We start from the raw sequence: 17,066 nt of genomic DNA, 5'->3' as shown, positions 1-17,066 counted from the left end.
GAGAGCATAAAAACCCGAGGATTTACTGTATCTGCCGCTTTTCTGTTCAGGAACTCAAGCCATGTGATCCTGTCCACCATTAAACCATCTTTCCAAGCAGTCTCCATGTCTCCAGTGTCTTTTTCCCCACTTGGAGCAGAACCTAGAAGGATGTTTCTTCCAACATTACAACATTGTGGATATTTTCAAAAACACAAGCTAATTCTCATCTCGAAAGTCAGTTCAGTTCAGCAGGTCAGTTATTTCAATCTGAATTAAAAGTGTAAGATAAATCACGGCCAGACATGAAACCCATTTTTTGGGAGAGGGGTTATTAATAACTAAATTCCTTCAAGAGAATCAGTTGTGGGTCTCACGATAAATACTTGAGTCAAAGTCAATTTTGGCGAGTCCAAAGCAAAATATGAACAGGTTAATCTCCTCTGCCAACTCATTTCCCATCTCTTTCCCTCTGTTCTTTCTCCATTCCCACTGGGTTGTTAGGAAAGGGACAGTGATCTAAACTGACTGTTCATAAAGAGATTTTGAAATTAGACCGAGGAGTTAATTTATAGCTCTAATCCCTAAACTGGATGAGTCCCAGTGATACAGAAGTCTTTCCTTTTTTAAGGAATGCCTCTATTTTACTTAGTGTCAACCGCCAAGATTTACAGATCACACCTTGCCTTCAAGCAGCACCAAGTCTAGCTTTAACTCCCATCGTTGAATCATCACCAGAAATGTTAAACTGAAAAAAGAAAGCTCAAAGTACAATAGGGGAAGTGGAGAGAAGAAAGAAAAGGAAATAACAGGCAGTTGGGGAGGGGAATTGAATCAATTCCTTCTTTGAATGGGGAGACACTTCTAGATTACTGAAGAATACACACAGGGTGTTGGCTCATATTGTACCATATACCGACACTGAAATGAACATCTCGTACTTAAAAAGTTGGCCCTCTTGGATGGAAAAATACAGCTGACTTGCCCGCACTTGTGGACGCACCCAACTGCACCTCTTTTTGAAACGGTTTTTTGGAAAAGGAAGGAATGCTTCAGAAATCCTGTGTGCTATTTGGAAATGCTGGAATTGTTTAAGGCTGTCCTAGGCCAGCATTAACCCAGGTCTTTCATTGTCCTCTATGTTAAGAGCCTTCCTAAGAAGGTTTTGTAGATGTAGATTACAGGAAGTCTTTGACTTACAACAGTTCATTTCATGACTGTTCAAAGTTGCAATGGCACTGAAAAAATGATTTAGGACCATTTGTCACACTTACAACCTTTGTAGCATCAGCCCATGATCATGTGATCAAGAATAGAATAGAATAGAATAGAATAGAATAGAATAGAATAGAATAGAATAGAATAGAATAGAATAACAGGGTTGGAAGGGACCTTGGAGGTCTTCTAGTCCAACCCCCTGCCCAGGCAGGAAATCCTACACCACTTCAGACAAATGGTTATCCAATCTCTTCTTATAAACTTCCAGTGTTGGAGCATTCACAACTTCTGGAGGCAAATTGTTCCACTGATTAATTGTTCTAACTCTCAGGAAATTTCTCCTTAGTTCTAAGTTGCTTCTCTCCTTGATTAGTTTCCACTCATTGCTTCTTGTCCTGCCCTCGGGTGCTTTGGAGAATAGATTGACTCCCTCTTCTTTGTGGTAGCCCTGAGATATTGGAACACTGCTATCATGTCTCCCCTAGTCCTTCTTGCTGCACACTGCTGGCTCATATTTAAATGGTTATTCACTAGGACTCCAAGATCCCTCTCACAGTTACTACCACATATGCTGTACCTGTGCATTTTGTTTTTCTTGCCTAAATGTAGAACCTTACTTTTTCACCATTGAATTTCATTTTGTTAGATAGTGCCCAATGTTCAAATCTGATGATTGGCAACTGGTTCATACTTATGACCATTGCTGTGTCCGAAGGTCATGTGATCACCTTTTGAAAAGTAAAATCAATGGGGAAGCCAGATTCACTTAACAACTGGGTTACTAACTTATCAACTACAATGATTCACTTAACAACTGTGGCAAGAAAGATCATAAAATGTGACTCACTCTTAAAGTGAGTAAGCAAAACTCACTTAACAAATGTCTCACTCAGTGGTGGGTTCCTCCCGGTTCTGCCCGGTTCCGCCGAGCCAGTAGCGGTGACGATATTATGTTTTTTGTGTTGTTTTTAAAGACAAACTGTTTAATAAAAATTATATATATATAAAAAGAACACAGTTGGCTGGACACCATTAAAGCTGACACCAGCAGAGCATAGAACAACTCAAAGAAGTAGTGCAAGATTGGAAGATTTAGAGAGACCCAGACCATAAAATCGCCAAGAGTTGGATATGACTGAAGCATAACATCAACATCATGTCTGGCCCAAATGGGCTTACATTTGCAGCCCCATATTATTCAGCTCCCCCTCAATCCCAAGAATGCCACAGACTAGAAATTTGAATTAAGCGGGTCCTTATTTCTATTCCACCATCTGCTTTGTCATTCATTTTTGCCATATATTCTTTTAGCTGGACCCAGAATGACGCTATAAAAAGAAGTCTCTAGTAGGGCGAAATAAATGATTCACTCCATCTAGGGATGCAATATCCTTTCTTCTGCCTCCAATCACACACACATGCATGTTCCTTCAACTGTGATGAATTATATCTTCCTACCTGCACAGCAGATAGAATGGCTAAGTGACAAAAATAGAAAAAACAAACAAACACCTCTCCTTTACTGAGAATACATTTGTCAATCATGGCTCATCAAAATTGTGTGATGTGTTCCATGAAGAGCAGTGTTAGAAAACTTTTTGACTGGGCTTGCTTAGATATAAGAATTTTCTTGTCTATGGCACTTTAAAAAAAAACTTATGGATATGAACTTTGACTGAATGGCCTTCAACTAGAATCCATCCATAGAATATTTCCATCTTGTCGATTCCAAAAAAGCACTGCTGGAATTTGTAAAAATTATGCAGGAAGTTAACAGATTTAACAGATTAACAGAGTTGGAAGGGACCTTGTAGGTCATCTAGTCCAACCCCGTGCCCAAGCAGGAAACCCTATACCATTTCTGACAGATGGCAGTCCAGTCTCTTCTTGAAAGCTTCCAGCGATGAAGCTCCCACAACTTCTGAAGACAAGCTGTTCCATTGGTTGATTGCTCTCACTGTCAGAAAGTTCCTCCTCATTTCTAGGTTGAATCTCTCCTTGGTCAGTTTCTATCCATTATTCCTTGTCTGGCCTTCAGGTGCTTTGGAAAATAGCTTGACCTCCTCCTCTCTGTGGCAGCCTCTCAAATATTGGAAGACTGCTATCATGTCTCCCCTGGTCCTTCTCTTCACTAGTCTAGCCATGCCCAGTTCCTGCAACCGTTCATTGTATGTTTTAGCCTCCAGTCCCCTAATCATCTTGGTTGCTCTTCTCTGCACTCTTTTTAGAGTTTCAGCGTCTTTTTTATAGTGTGGTGATCAAAACTGGATGCAGTATTCTAGGCATGGTCTTACTAAGGCTTTATAGAGAGTTATTAGTACCTCACTTGATCGTGATTGAATCCCTCTGTTAATGCAATTTAGGATTGCATTGGCTTTTTTTTTTTTTGCTGCCGTTGCACAGCAAAAGGTTGTCCTCTAAGACTCCAAGATCCCTGTCACAGGTACTGCTACTAGGCCTGGTTTCACCCAGTCTTTATGTGTACTTTTGGTTTTTCTTACCTAAGAGGACTTTACTTTTCTCTACATTGAATTTCATTTTGTTAGATAGCGCCTAGTGTTCAAGTCTGTCAAGATCCCTCTGGATCTTGAGCCTATCATCTAGGGCCATGATGGTGAACCTATGGCACGCATGTCAGAGGTGGCACACAGAGCCCTCTCTGTGGGCACGTGCGCCATCACCAGCTGCTCTTCTGGTTTCCGGCCAGCTGGTCTTCGCAGGCGCCGGAGTGCCGGAAAACAGCCTGAAAGCAGCCTGAAAAATGGCCAGAAAACAGGCCGTTTTTGGGCCAATTTGGGGCCTTTTTCAGACTGTTTTTCAGGGTGCTTTTGGCCTGAAAAACACCTGCAAAACATCCTGAAAATGGCCCCCAAAACGCGTGTTCTGGTTTGGGCACTCGGTGCTGAAAAGGTTCGCCATCACTGATCTAGGGTGTTGGCTATTCCTGCCAGCTTAGTATCATCCACAAATTTGGTAAGTTCCCCTTCTATTTCCTCATGTAGGTCGTTTATGAAGATATTGAAGAGTACTGGGCCTAAGACGGAACCTTTTGTACCCCACTGCTTCCTTCCTTCCGTGTAGATGTAGTACCATTAAGGACTACTTGTTGAGTAAGATTTGTCAGCCAGTTACAAATCCATCTGATGGTTCGTAAACTCTTTATCAGCATGAAGTACATAAAGTTCTCTCTTTGTCAGTGAGAACCACCAATAAGATAATTAACTAGTTAGAGCAGAGGTGTGAAAACTTTAGAGTTTTCTTTTGAACTTTCATCATTACCACATACTGGGTAATCATGGAGTGTAGCAATATCTGGAGGGCTATAGATTGCCTACAATTGTGTTAAAAGTCAAGGGACCTCAAGTAACCTATTAAGGGAGCAGGTTGCTTTCTTACAACAAATCTTGTTCACTTCCTTTCAGTTCTTCCCACAGAGGAATCAGTGAGTGCCCCACAAACAGATGGTCACATGACCAACTGACCACAACACCACACAGGACATAGATAAGCAGAGAAGAAACTGGATGAGATACTTCACCCAAAACCCCGGTGAAGATGTTACCTAGTTTGGTAACAAAACGTCTAGGAGCTAAACAGCAAGCTCAGAGAACAGAACCCTGCCAAAACCTACAACCCAAACTCTGAATATTCTCAACAATTTCTAATCAGTGAGTAGTTCTACCTGCCTCAGCTTTGAAGAGGTTAGCCAATGAACACTGAGGGGAGATAGAGAGTGAGCAAAGGCACACAATTACTCACCTTCTGAAGTGGTTGCAAGTTTGGTCTCTGTACAAGGTGTTGCTCTGCATTTGCCAGCTTCCAGTCAGAGGATTTAGAAAATTCTGAAGGATGAAATAATAGAAAATACTTGTAGCTCGAGTTTTAGATTTTGGCAGTGGCTTTGTTCTCCAAGCTTGTTTCAATTTAGTTTCTGAGCATTTCATTACCAGACTAGGTAATATCATCAGCTGAAGGATTCTGAAGGATACATAGAAAAATTTGATAGAGATAAGAATGGTTACTTACCTGTAACTGAGGTATCAGTGGTGATCTGTATATCCACACCAATGAAAATTGGTATCATCACACTACAGGTAGTCCTCAATTTACAGCCATTAATTTAGTGACTGTTCAATGTTACAACAGCACTGAGTAAAGGGACACATGAGCATTTTTTACACTTAGAATCATTGCAGCATCCCCGTAGTCATGTAATTCAAATTTGGATGTTTGTCAACATATTTATGACAGTTGCAGCATCCTGGGGTCATGTGATCAAATTTTGTGACCTTCTGACAAGCAAAGTCAATGGGAAAGCCAGTTTCATTGAACAACCATGTCACTAACTTAATAACTGCAGTGATTCACTTAACAACTGTGGCAAGAAAGGTCATTAAATGGGGCAAAACTCACTTAACAAATGTCTTGTTTAGCCACATAAGTTTTGGGCTCTATTCTGGTCATAAATCAAGAACTACCTGTACTTCAGTAGCAACCTTTTAAAAACTGAAAAATTTGGTGGAACTCAGCATGTGCACACCTGTTCTCCTTAGTGAAAAATAACCCAGCAAAACACCAAAATGTAAATACACAGATGGCTACTCAAAAATCGCAGTTATTGTAGATGATAAATTATTTTTGACTGTGGTCTCTTATGATTCACGCTGATAGAGAAAAGAAAACTGAATGTCCAGAGGCAGATCAGTGTCTCTTTTCCTAAAATGCATCCTTCTCTGCCTAAACATTTCTCCAATAGTCTAATGGAGGTTCATTATTTTACCCAAATCACAGAGATTTGGCAAAGAAATGTATTTCAGAAAAGTAGCAGATATGTGCCAGAAGAAATGCTTAGCTAACAAATCAAGAGTAGATGGGAAAAAATTTGGGGGGAAAATTTGGGATGATATACCAACTTTCCTGAGGAAAACTCCAATTGGCAAAAAGTATTCCGATAAAAGATGGAAAGGACAATATTCTCATTTGTAAAACAATAAAAAGATTAGCTCTAGTTACATGGCAATCAAACTCTTCTGTTATATAAGGTAAAGATAAAAGTTCCCCTCACACATATGTGCTAGTCGTTCCCGACTCTAGGGGGCGGTGCTCATCTCCGTTTCAAAGCCGAAGAGCCAGCGCTGTCTGAAGACGTCTCTGTGGTCATGTGGCTGGCATGACTAAATGCCAAAGGCGCACGGAATGCTGTTACTTTCCCACCAAAGGTGGTCCCTAGTTTTCTACTTGCATTTTTTACGTGCTTTCGAACTGCTAGGTTGGCAGAAGCTGGGACAAGTAATGGGAGCTCACCCCATTATGCGGCATAGGGATTCGAACCACTGAAGTGCCGATCTTTTGATCGGCAAACTCAGTGTCTTAGCCACTGAGCCATTGCATCCCTTTTTCTGTTATATATGGGATATCTATTCTTAAAGAACATAACTCACTATTCCCATGAGCCTTAGCAATTCAAAGCACTTACTTCTAATATAATATATCTATGGCACATGTTGCCAACAGATCAAACTATTTATTCATTAAATCAATAAGGCAAAAATAAATCCAATCAGAGACCAGGTTTGGTACTTGAGGATGCAAATTAAGTATGCCTTTTAGAAAGTTTTTGACCATTGGCTGCAGAAGAAAATAAATAAATAAATGCAAGTGAACTTCAGAAAGGAAATCAGTATGTTGAGACGACTGACAAGTAAACATGTAAAGGAAGATTTTAAATTTTAATGCTTTTTTTTAAAGAAAAAAGATAATATGAAGCAGTAAACATACAATTGAAATTCTTTTGGTGGAAGAAAGTAGTAAAATACTCATTGATAACTGGAGAGATGGAGCAAACTATGATAATTATGCCAAACATGGTATGAGAAAAATCTATTTCCATCTCTCGAATAGGAGAAGAATGGACTGAAATGAATAATATTTCTGTTCATAGGAATATAAGAACAATCCACAGAAAATCATGATCCAGAAGGATTTTGCAATAAGTGATATATGGGAATGCAAACAGCATGATGTAAATTTGTTTTCATTCTTAAAATAGACATCAAACAAGAAATGTATCTGATTTCTATTCATTCCATTTCCACACTGTTGAATCAATTCAAGCAACTGGGCAAAAGACATGTAGTTGCTTGAGAAATATATAGGTAGAGAGTCCCTTTGAATGCAACCAACTCCAGAAAGTCTACCATAGACACCACAAGACAAAACTTTATTCCATTTGTCGACTTATCAAAGAACCATGATATTGTTCCTGTATAACCTCGCTGGAAGGTTCCTAGTGGTGCAAGACTCTCCAAATATGGACATTGCTCCTTTAGGGAAGCATCTACCATTACTTTGAGCCTTCATACCAATGGAACAAAAGATACCCCTGCAAAAAAAAAGGTGTCACTTCTCTCTAGAAATTGTCATATCATCTCAGGAAGAGGTATTCATGGATCTCCATGGATGGTACCAGAAGTACCAGCACTGAAACAAATATATGTGCAGATGAGTAAAATGAATAATTTATACTGACTGTTTCCTAATATGATATGATTGCTTATTTGTTCCCTACAACTAACATTATGTGTTGTACCTTATGATTCTTGATGAATGTATATTTTCTTTTATGTACTCCGAGAGCATATGCACCAAGATAAATTCCTTGTGTGTCCAATCACACTTTATTTATTTATTTTATTTATTTTATGCAATTTATATGCTGCCCTATCTCCGAGAACTCAGGGCGGCTCACAACGGTAAAATGCATAATTCCTTATTAAAACGATATAAAATTAAAACCCAATTTAAAACAGTTTAAAATTCATTAACCCCCCCCCCCCCGTCAGTCCAGGCTACGGAACAACCAGGTCTTCAACTTGCAGTGGAACGAGAGAAGGTCAGGGGCCATCCGGAACTCCAACGGAAGTTGGTTCCAGAGGGTGGGCGCGCCCACAGAGAAAGCTCTCCCCCTGGGGGTCGCCAGCCGACACTGTCTGGCCGACAGCATCCTGAGGAGGCCCTGTCTGTGGGAACGCACCGAGCGACTGGGGATTGTCGCTGGCTGCAGGGGGTCCGACAGATATCCTGGGCCTAGGCTATGAAGGGCTTTATAGGTGATAACCAGCACTTTGAACCTCACCCGAAGGGCAACCGGTAACCAATGCAAGCCGCGCAGGAGGGGTGTAACATGGGAGTGTCAGGATGCTCCCATCACAACCCGCGCGGCTGCATTCTGCACCAGCTGAAGCCTTCGAGTGGTCTTCAAGGGCAGCCCTAGGTAGAGAGCGTTGCAGTAGTCAAGATGGTAGGTGACCAGCGCATGAGTAACGGTGCGTAGGGCATCTTGGTCCAAGTAAGGGCGCAACTGTCGCACAAGATGAACCTGGGCAAATGTCCCCCTGGTCACAGTCATCACATGGTCTTCCAGAGACAACTGTGAATCCAGGAGGACATCCAAGTTGCGGGCCCTATCCACAGGGGGTAACACCTCACCCCCGATGGTCAGCGATGGAACATCTCGATCGGAACAAGATGCCAGTACCCACAGCCACTCAGTCTTGGCAGGGTTGAGTCGAAGCCTGTTCCTCCCCATCCAGGTCCGTACCGCTTCCAGACAACGGGACATCATGTCGAGGGCATCACTGGGCTGGTTTGGGGTGGATATAAAAAGCTGGGTATCATCAGCGTACTGATGATACCGCACCCCAAAACCACGGATGATCTTCCCAAGCGGCTTCATATAGATGTTGAACAGGAGAGGCGAGAGGACCGACCCCTGGGGCACCCCACAAATGAGGGGCCTCATAGGCCAATAAAGAATTCTATTCTATTCTATTCTATTCTATTCTATTCTATTCTATTCTATTCTATTCTATTCTATTCTATTCTATTCTATTCTATTCTATTCTATTCTATTTATTATTATGATTGACATATGTTAAGGATATGAGAGAATGGGCCTTGTTACAGCACCCAATGATTTGTCTTTATATGTAGAAAGACCAGGCCCCTACCTATATTAATTTAGACATAGAAGCATTGGAATAGAAAGAAGTCAAGAGTTTTCCAGAAACAGCTGAATGAAAATTATGGCCATACATGTCTTTGAAAATTCTCAATTATCCAGGTCATGGTTGTCCCATGATCGACTTTCAGAGTGCTAATAACCAGATTCCTCCTAAGAAACAAATATATACTTCCATTGCTCACCATTCAGCCAAAACTGAAGAAGCTTCTTGGATGAGAAGTGAAATATCTTTGGGGGGGGGGTTTAGGGGGAAACAAGAAAGTCCAGTTACCTTTTGAAAAGCATCTTTGAGACATTATGGCCATACAGTTTCAAAGCACAATGGTGCTACTATAAGTCTATTGTACTAACAGAACAAACAATAATTTCCCGAGGATGGAAATACTGCATATCGGAGTCGCAACTTCTGGTCCATGGCTGGTATCGATCCGTGGACAATTGGAAACCAGTTTGCGCAAGCAGTGGATGAACGTGTGAAGTTCCATTTGCCCAAGCAGTGGGGACGAGCATCAAACCATGCCCTCCCCCCTGCCATCGGTCCATGGGGGACCACTGCTGAATATGACCTGCAGGTATACCAAGATATCTCATAAAATGTGATGAGAAGGTGAGAGATGTCCTTTCTGTGCTATGTTTACAAGAATGTGCTTTGATTGTGGAATATTAGGAAAAAGACAGGCTCACTCATTCCTCAATCTCCATTTTACCAAAGGCAATCCTTTGATATTGCTGTCAATTTGACCTCATCTCATTCCTAAGAGGTCTGTAAGGGGCGTGCATAAGTGCACCAGCGTGCCTACCGTCCCTGTCCTAATATTCCTTTTTTACTTACTCTTTTCATGTACTCAAATTATGTTTATACTTTTACCTGTTATCTTATATATGCTTGACAAAATAAATAAGTAAATAAATAAAATAAACAAATAAATAATATTAGGAACGAGACAGGCTGGGATGTAGAGAATGTAAATGAGCAGTTGCCACTTAGAATTGATTGTGGGAAGGCAAGTTTACCATTCCACCACAGAAAATGTGGGGGTAAGTTACTGTAAGTCACGGCATCAGTCTTAACTGTCCATGGCTATAAACTGTTGGGATAGTGATGTGATGTTCATTTTTAACCAACCCATGCTGGGAAGCTTTATCCAAGTTCAGGATTGCCCAAAGTATCTTAATGGCAGTTGAGAGACCTGATCCAATTAATGTGAAGCTTGAGAAGTCATCATATCATCTTGCCCTATCTCAGTTAAAAGGAAGTGGGGTGATAATGGTGATGCCTTTTCACTTCATTTTGACCTTGGTTAAGATACCTGCAGGATGCTTGGACAGCAATTTTATGCTTGCTGTGCTCGCTAAGGAGCAGTCAACTGGTTTAAGGTTGCTCTTTTATTGGCAACTCTGGCCGTGCTGATGCTGGAGAAAAGGCTCAAATGGGAGGAGAAATGAAGCAACACGGGTTCCTGTAATTTTCTCAAGCAGCCTGCTGTTCCACACCACACTATGGCCTTGGTAGTCTTACCTTAAGGTAGAGAAAGGATTAGACATCAAAAGTGTGCAGGCTTGGGTTGAATATTTTCATACCTCTTTCAGCAATGCTCCAAATTGCTCAGTTTTCACATAATGTTCACCCTGAAGTCAAGAGACCGATCCCCTGTTCCTGAGTTTAACCCCTGAGATGGTTAAACTTATTTTACAATTGAAAAATCCCAAGGCAAAGCAATTGAGGGTGATCTGACTTTAGCAGATCTGTTCAAGGTAAATGTGACTGCTCTTTCTTTGAGAACTGGTGTAGATCCATCATCAATCATATACATATATATATATACATATGTATATATACACATATATATATACATATATATATATATACATATATATATATATATATGTGTATAGTTAATATTTCGGGTTTCTTCCCGTGTAATTGTGGATATATCCCTAAAAGGGTAGAAGCGACGTTTCGGCAGAATCCCATCTGCCATCATCAGGCTTATATTAGCAGTCATTTTGCACTAACTGACGTTGGAATTTCAAATCTGGTGCTGGTATTCTGAGATGGCTCCACCTATATATATATATATATATGGCTGTGTGTGTGTATGTTCCAGCATAACTCTGGAACGCTTTGAGCAATTTCAACCAAACTTGGTACACAGATGACTTACTCTCTGGAAAGAAATACTGGGGGTAAGACACCCCTAATACCCCTCAAGGTGTGTGTTCTGCTAAGATACAGCCTGTTGTGCCTTAAAATGACTTCTACTGTGCAGCACAGTGGAGTTGCCATGGCAACGGCTTCTCAGTACTCCACAAGGGGGCTCCCTCTGGTAAGGGGGAAAATCCAACATTAGAAATTACATTTGGTCCAGACATTTTCAACAAGGCTTTGATTATTCTTGAGGACAAATGTATGGCCATGATCAATTAAACATTACTGCAACTTGGCCTGCCTGCACCACTACAAGACCGATACGACATACGTCACACAGATTACATACGAAAAAAGAACTACAACGTCGAACAGCTAACTGCATATATCGCGGACAAGAAGCCACTTCTAAATCAAGATCAGAAAAAAGCATACCAAATGATCGTGGATCAGCTAGCAAAACAACAAGGTAATATCATTTTATTTGACACTTCTGGGGGCACAGGAAAAACATTTTTAACTAATTTAATTCTCACCGAAATCAGGGCTCAGGCTGAAGTTGCTCTTCCTGTCTAATACAGGATTGGGATAAATAAATACCCGGGCAACGCCGGGTTATCAGCTAGTAGTAGATAAAAACGAGATAGGAGGAATCTGACGAGTATTCACTCTATCAGCTGGCTGAGTACAGGAGGCAAAAGTAGTAAATATTGGACGAGGCAGGACAATATCTCAGTGGAAGAACAAGCTGAGAGCAATATCTTAGGAGGAATAGTTGACACTAGATCAATGTTTTATTCCTCAAGATGTAACAGAAAAATGCATTAATCCCCCTCAGGATATCATCTTTCTTGCCTTCATTGACTTAAAGGCAACTTTTGATTTGATCTCTACAGATAGGTTATGAGAGAAATTAGATGCCTCCTCTATCAGTGACAACTTTTGATACTGATTATGAAACTGTATGGAAAGAATAGACGGTACAAATCTGCTGTGACATTTTGGAAATTGAATCCTCATTAAAAACGAGTGAAGCAAGGATAGGTTTTGGCTCCCTTGCATTTTTAACTTGTATGTTAATTCTTTGCTGGAAGTGTTGATAAAAGCTGAGAATAATCCCCAACTGTTGGCCAACAGACTAGTTTTGATATCCTGATCAACAATCCTCTCTACTGTGCAAATATACCTATTTGAATCTTTAAGCTAGGGATGTCCAATCTTGGCAACTTAAAGATTAGTGGACTTTAACTCCCAGAATTCTCCAGGCAGACTATAACCAGTCTTTTCACAAAAGAGAGTGAGGGTTTAAATCAGGAATTCTGGGAGTTGAAGTCCACAGTGTTAAAGTTGCCAAAGTTGGATGCCCCTACTTTAAACCCTCTTTTGTGGAAAGACTGGTTGTAGTAACACTTTCCAGAAGACCTGTCATTCTTGCTAGGAATCAATGAAATAAGGATCAAACTATGCTATAATTTGTTTATTCTGATTCTCTGTATCTGTAGAATCCAGATATAGTGCTGATCAGATGAAATGGTAAAAAAATATATACATTCAGAAATTTTTTTAAAAATGCAAGTACCTATTCAGAGAATCGATAATGCAGAAACTGCAATAAAGGACATAGATTCCTCTTTATTACACCTGAAGCAGGGGTGAAATTCAGCAGGTTCTGACAGGTTCTGGAGAACTGGTAGCGGAAATTTTGAGTAGTTCAGAGAACCAACAAATATCACCTCTGGCTGGCCCCAGAGTGGGGTGGGAATAGAGATTTTGCAATATCCTTCCCCCAGGAGTGGGGAGGGAATGGAGATTTTGCAGTATCCTTCCCCTGCCATGCCCACCAGGCCACGCCCACCAAGCCATACCATGCCCAACCCATGCCCACAGAACCAGTAGTAAAAAAAAATTGAATTCCACCACTGACCTGAAGACATATTCCTCAAAGGAAATCTCATAAATAATCAGGGTGTAGCAAAGGCTTAATGCTGGTAGTGAGAACGAGGCTTAATTTTGCCCTTCTCCCAAGCAAACCAAATTGAAAGAACACCCATCTGGGAGAAACATCTACTGTTAAGAAGCCTACTTCACAAGTTTTCCTCACAAGGCCTTCAAGACCACTAACACCAAGATGACGAAAGGCAGACCAGCTTTATGAAAACAAATTCTGAAATAAAAAGAACATCCAGAATTGGGAAGAGGAAAGAACAAAGATCAAAATGAATTAAAGAAAGCAACAAATAACAGTGTTTTGAGAAAGCAAGTATGAAGGAATTTTTATGAGGTATTAAGTTATTAAATGATATTCTTGACTGTGTTAATCTAAGAATTAAGAATAATGGTAGGAATTCTCTTAAAGGTAGGGATAGGATAGATCTCCAAGCAAAAGGTTTAGCCCTGGAAAGTTCTGACAAACACCTTGTGCAGTGATTCTACTTTTAGTGTAAATCATTGGATCTACAAGAAGTAAAGTTTGCTTTCCTTCTTCAGGATAGATAGTCCTTGATGTATGACTGTCATGGAGCCTGCCCATTATGCTCATAAGTTGTGACAGTTGTAAAGCAGGTCACTCTTATGACCATGCCTATCAGTGGTCATTAAATGAACACAGTGGTCATTAAGCAAACATTATGGTCATTAAATGAACCCATTTTTTGTGATGGGGCATTTTTACCAAAACCCAGAAGTAAATGCTGGTTTTCAGCAAAAATGTTGCAAATCACATAACCATGGAATGCTGCAAAAACTTATAAATATGGGTTGGTTGCCAACTGCCCAAAATGCAGTCATGTGACTGCAGGGGGGGCTTCATCAGAACCAAGTCATAAGTATATTGGGGTGTGTGTCCATTGGAACATTAATTGGTCATTAAGAGGTCAATCTTTATCTTTATCTTTATCTTTATCTTTATTTGATTTGTATACCGCCCTACTCCTGAAGGACTTAGGGCGGTGAACAGCCAAACAGTAAAATACATAAATACAAAATTTAAAAACATGATAAAATCGAATTAAACAATTTGGCCCAGACAGATTAAAACACCCCAATCATTTAAAAAACTGATTAAAATTTGCATATTAAAAAGAAAAGAGGGAAAAGATTAGGCCAGGCCCGCCTGGTGGAATAAAAAGGTCTTCAAAGCATGGCGGAAGGTGCGTAGATCTGGGATCCTCCGTATCTCCGGGGGGAGCTCATTCCAGATAGTAGGTGCCACCACAGAGAAGGCTCTCCCCCTAGGGGCTGCCAGTCGACATTGTTTGGCTGACGGCACCTGGAGGAGCCCCTCTCTATGAGGGGTCTACTCCTCTATGAGGGATCAATGGTCAAGATTAAGGACTAGCTGTAATTCTCAAAAACAGGATCACTTTGTGAAAGAACTGGAAGTGTATTAAGGAGAGTCCAGATCTGGTGGTGCTTCATGTCTAAGGTGGCTTTAGATGGGGAGTGAGGCAACCTCAAGAAGACTAATCATATTGAATACACTCTTGTTTCAGAGAAAATCAATGAGGGTGTCAGAGTGTGCACAGTGTGACTATTTTGACACAACCGAGGAGCAAAATACAGTAAACAGGTTTGTCTTTCAATTAGTGGTTTATCTACAAGGAATATATACATACACGTACTAGGCAAAGTCAGGCAATCAATCATCAACTATAGCACAGAAGCACACATGAGAGAGGGATGCCCTCACAGGGCCTCTCTTATATATACAACCTCTTAAAGTGATAAGAGTTAAATAACCCTGCTGACTCATTCTCATTGCATCATCATTTCAGTATTACAGCATTACAACATTACAGCAGCTGGTCAGCTATTAAATCATCATTACCCTGACAGAGTGCCAGTGGGATGTAATGATTACCTTCACATTTTGGTTACGGCTTCCTGAGATTCGGTGCCAAACAGGATACAAGACAAGAGAGGTATTTGGCCTGATCTAGCAAAACTCTTCTGGTGAGACATATACAGGAACCAAATTCTTGCTGAGACTCCTACTGACTCTTCTCTGCGGTATAATGATTTATGTCAAAATTATAGCTGAGATTCATCTTGGGACAAATCTATTACTTATTCAAGCGGTATTCCAGAAGTGCTACCTTATCCTCACGCAAGTTTATTCCAACATGACTGATTGATTAATAGATGGAGAGAGATTTTAGAATGAAAAAGCAGAGGTTCACTCATGATACTATTCGGTAAGAGACTTACATTTCAGAATACCAAATATTTTTTTAGTTTAGATTTAGACCAAACTATATTTGCTTGTATAAAACACATAAAAAAGCTGTTGCCCTGATCAGATTTGAAGTCAGGTTCAAATAATTGACAAGCACAAAGGCCACCGTATGACCTTAGGCTAGTCTTCACCGACATGGCCACCTTCCACATCTGTAGACTTCACCTCCCAGAATTCCTCAATTTGCATGGCCAATTGTGAGGATTCTGGGAATTGAAGCCCATGGATCTTGATACTTGAAGTGACTGAAGTGACTAGGTTGAATAAATCTAATATAGTATACGAAGAAAAAGGAGAGTGTGCATTTTGCATGCTATGTGGTTCTCTTTGGAGGTACACCTGCAGTTAAGCAGTGGGGAAAGAAGTAAATTTGGTAGTTAAGAGTAATATTTGACCAGGTGACCAAGATCTTCACTAAGCAAGTAAAGGATTTGTGCTGAAAACTGGCAACAGGATTTCAAGCTATGGTTGAAATGTCTTTGAATATTAGTAGCTCGGCTTGGTAGTTATGTTGTTGGTTTGAGCTCCGAGCTTGGCAATTTGATTGCAAACATTTCGTCCCCATTTGAGGAGACATCTTCAATGCGCATTGAGGATATGTCTCCTTGAACGGGGACGAAACGTTTGCAACCAAATCGCCAAGCTCGGAGCTCAAACCAACAACATTTCAAGCTATTTCACTTGCACTACAGGTAAGTGGTATTCACTTACCTTTGCTACCGGTTCGTAAATGTGAGTGTGTGCCTTCCGTGCATGTGCAGAGAGTCAAAAATGGGATGTGATTACATCCGGGGGTGGGGTGGGTGGAACCTCCCATAGCCAGCGCTACCGGTTTGTCCGAACCAGATAGAACTGGCTGAATACCACCACTGACTACAGTGAAATTACTCCTTGCTTAAGAACGGAATACTTAGTGATTGTTCAAAATTACATCGGATCCCCCAAAAGCTATTTATGACTCAGTTCTGGAGTTCCAATCACTGTACATAGCTCCGTGGTCACATGACCACATTGCAGATGTTTGGCAACTGGCTCGCTGAAGATCCCATGGTCATATAACAGTAATTTATGAGAGGGTTTTTTTGCAGGTTTCCAGCCTTTTTGGATGGTTTTAGGTATAAACCCCATGGATTTACTTAACAACTATCATACTCATTTAATGACAGTAGTGTTCACTTAAAAACTGTTGCTGCAAAAAAAATGTAAAATTCGATCCAATCACTTGGGTGCCCTTACTTACAACTGTTATGACTTATGACACAAATTCTGGATTTTATTTTGGTCATAAGTCAAGAACTACTCTATGTCAAGAAAATGGACATGTAGGCTCAAATAAGGCAACTGGCTTGGTGAACAAATGCACTTTATGCAGCAGCATCAAGATGCCTTTGATCTAATTTACCAATGAGACCAATGCTGAGGGGTTCTTTATCACATCAGGACTTTCGCCACTGGGAGAAGTA

At 40.6% G+C, this 17,066-nt stretch overlaps 1 protein-coding gene across 1 annotated transcript in view; it reads right to left on the bottom strand.

The window, feature by feature from the left end:
- Window positions 1-17,066, bottom strand: part of SAMD12 (sterile alpha motif domain containing 12) — a 317,116-nt gene that overhangs the window by 25,232 nt on the left and 274,818 nt on the right. Inside the window, exon 5 of the mRNA XM_070942042.1 lies at window positions 4,957-5,039. Coding sequence (XP_070798143.1) covers window positions 4,957-5,039 — 83 coding nt within the window. The remainder of the gene's footprint in view (window positions 1-4,956; window positions 5,040-17,066) is intronic.

The sequence above is a fragment of the Pituophis catenifer genome, unplaced genomic scaffold, assembly GCF_029215685.1.
Source record: "Pituophis catenifer annectens isolate HBS135680 unplaced genomic scaffold, rPitCat1.0.hap2 SCAF_3, whole genome shotgun sequence".
NCBI lineage: Eukaryota > Metazoa > Chordata > Lepidosauria > Squamata > Colubridae > Pituophis > Pituophis catenifer.
This window is presented reverse-complemented; position numbering and strand designations above follow the sequence as displayed.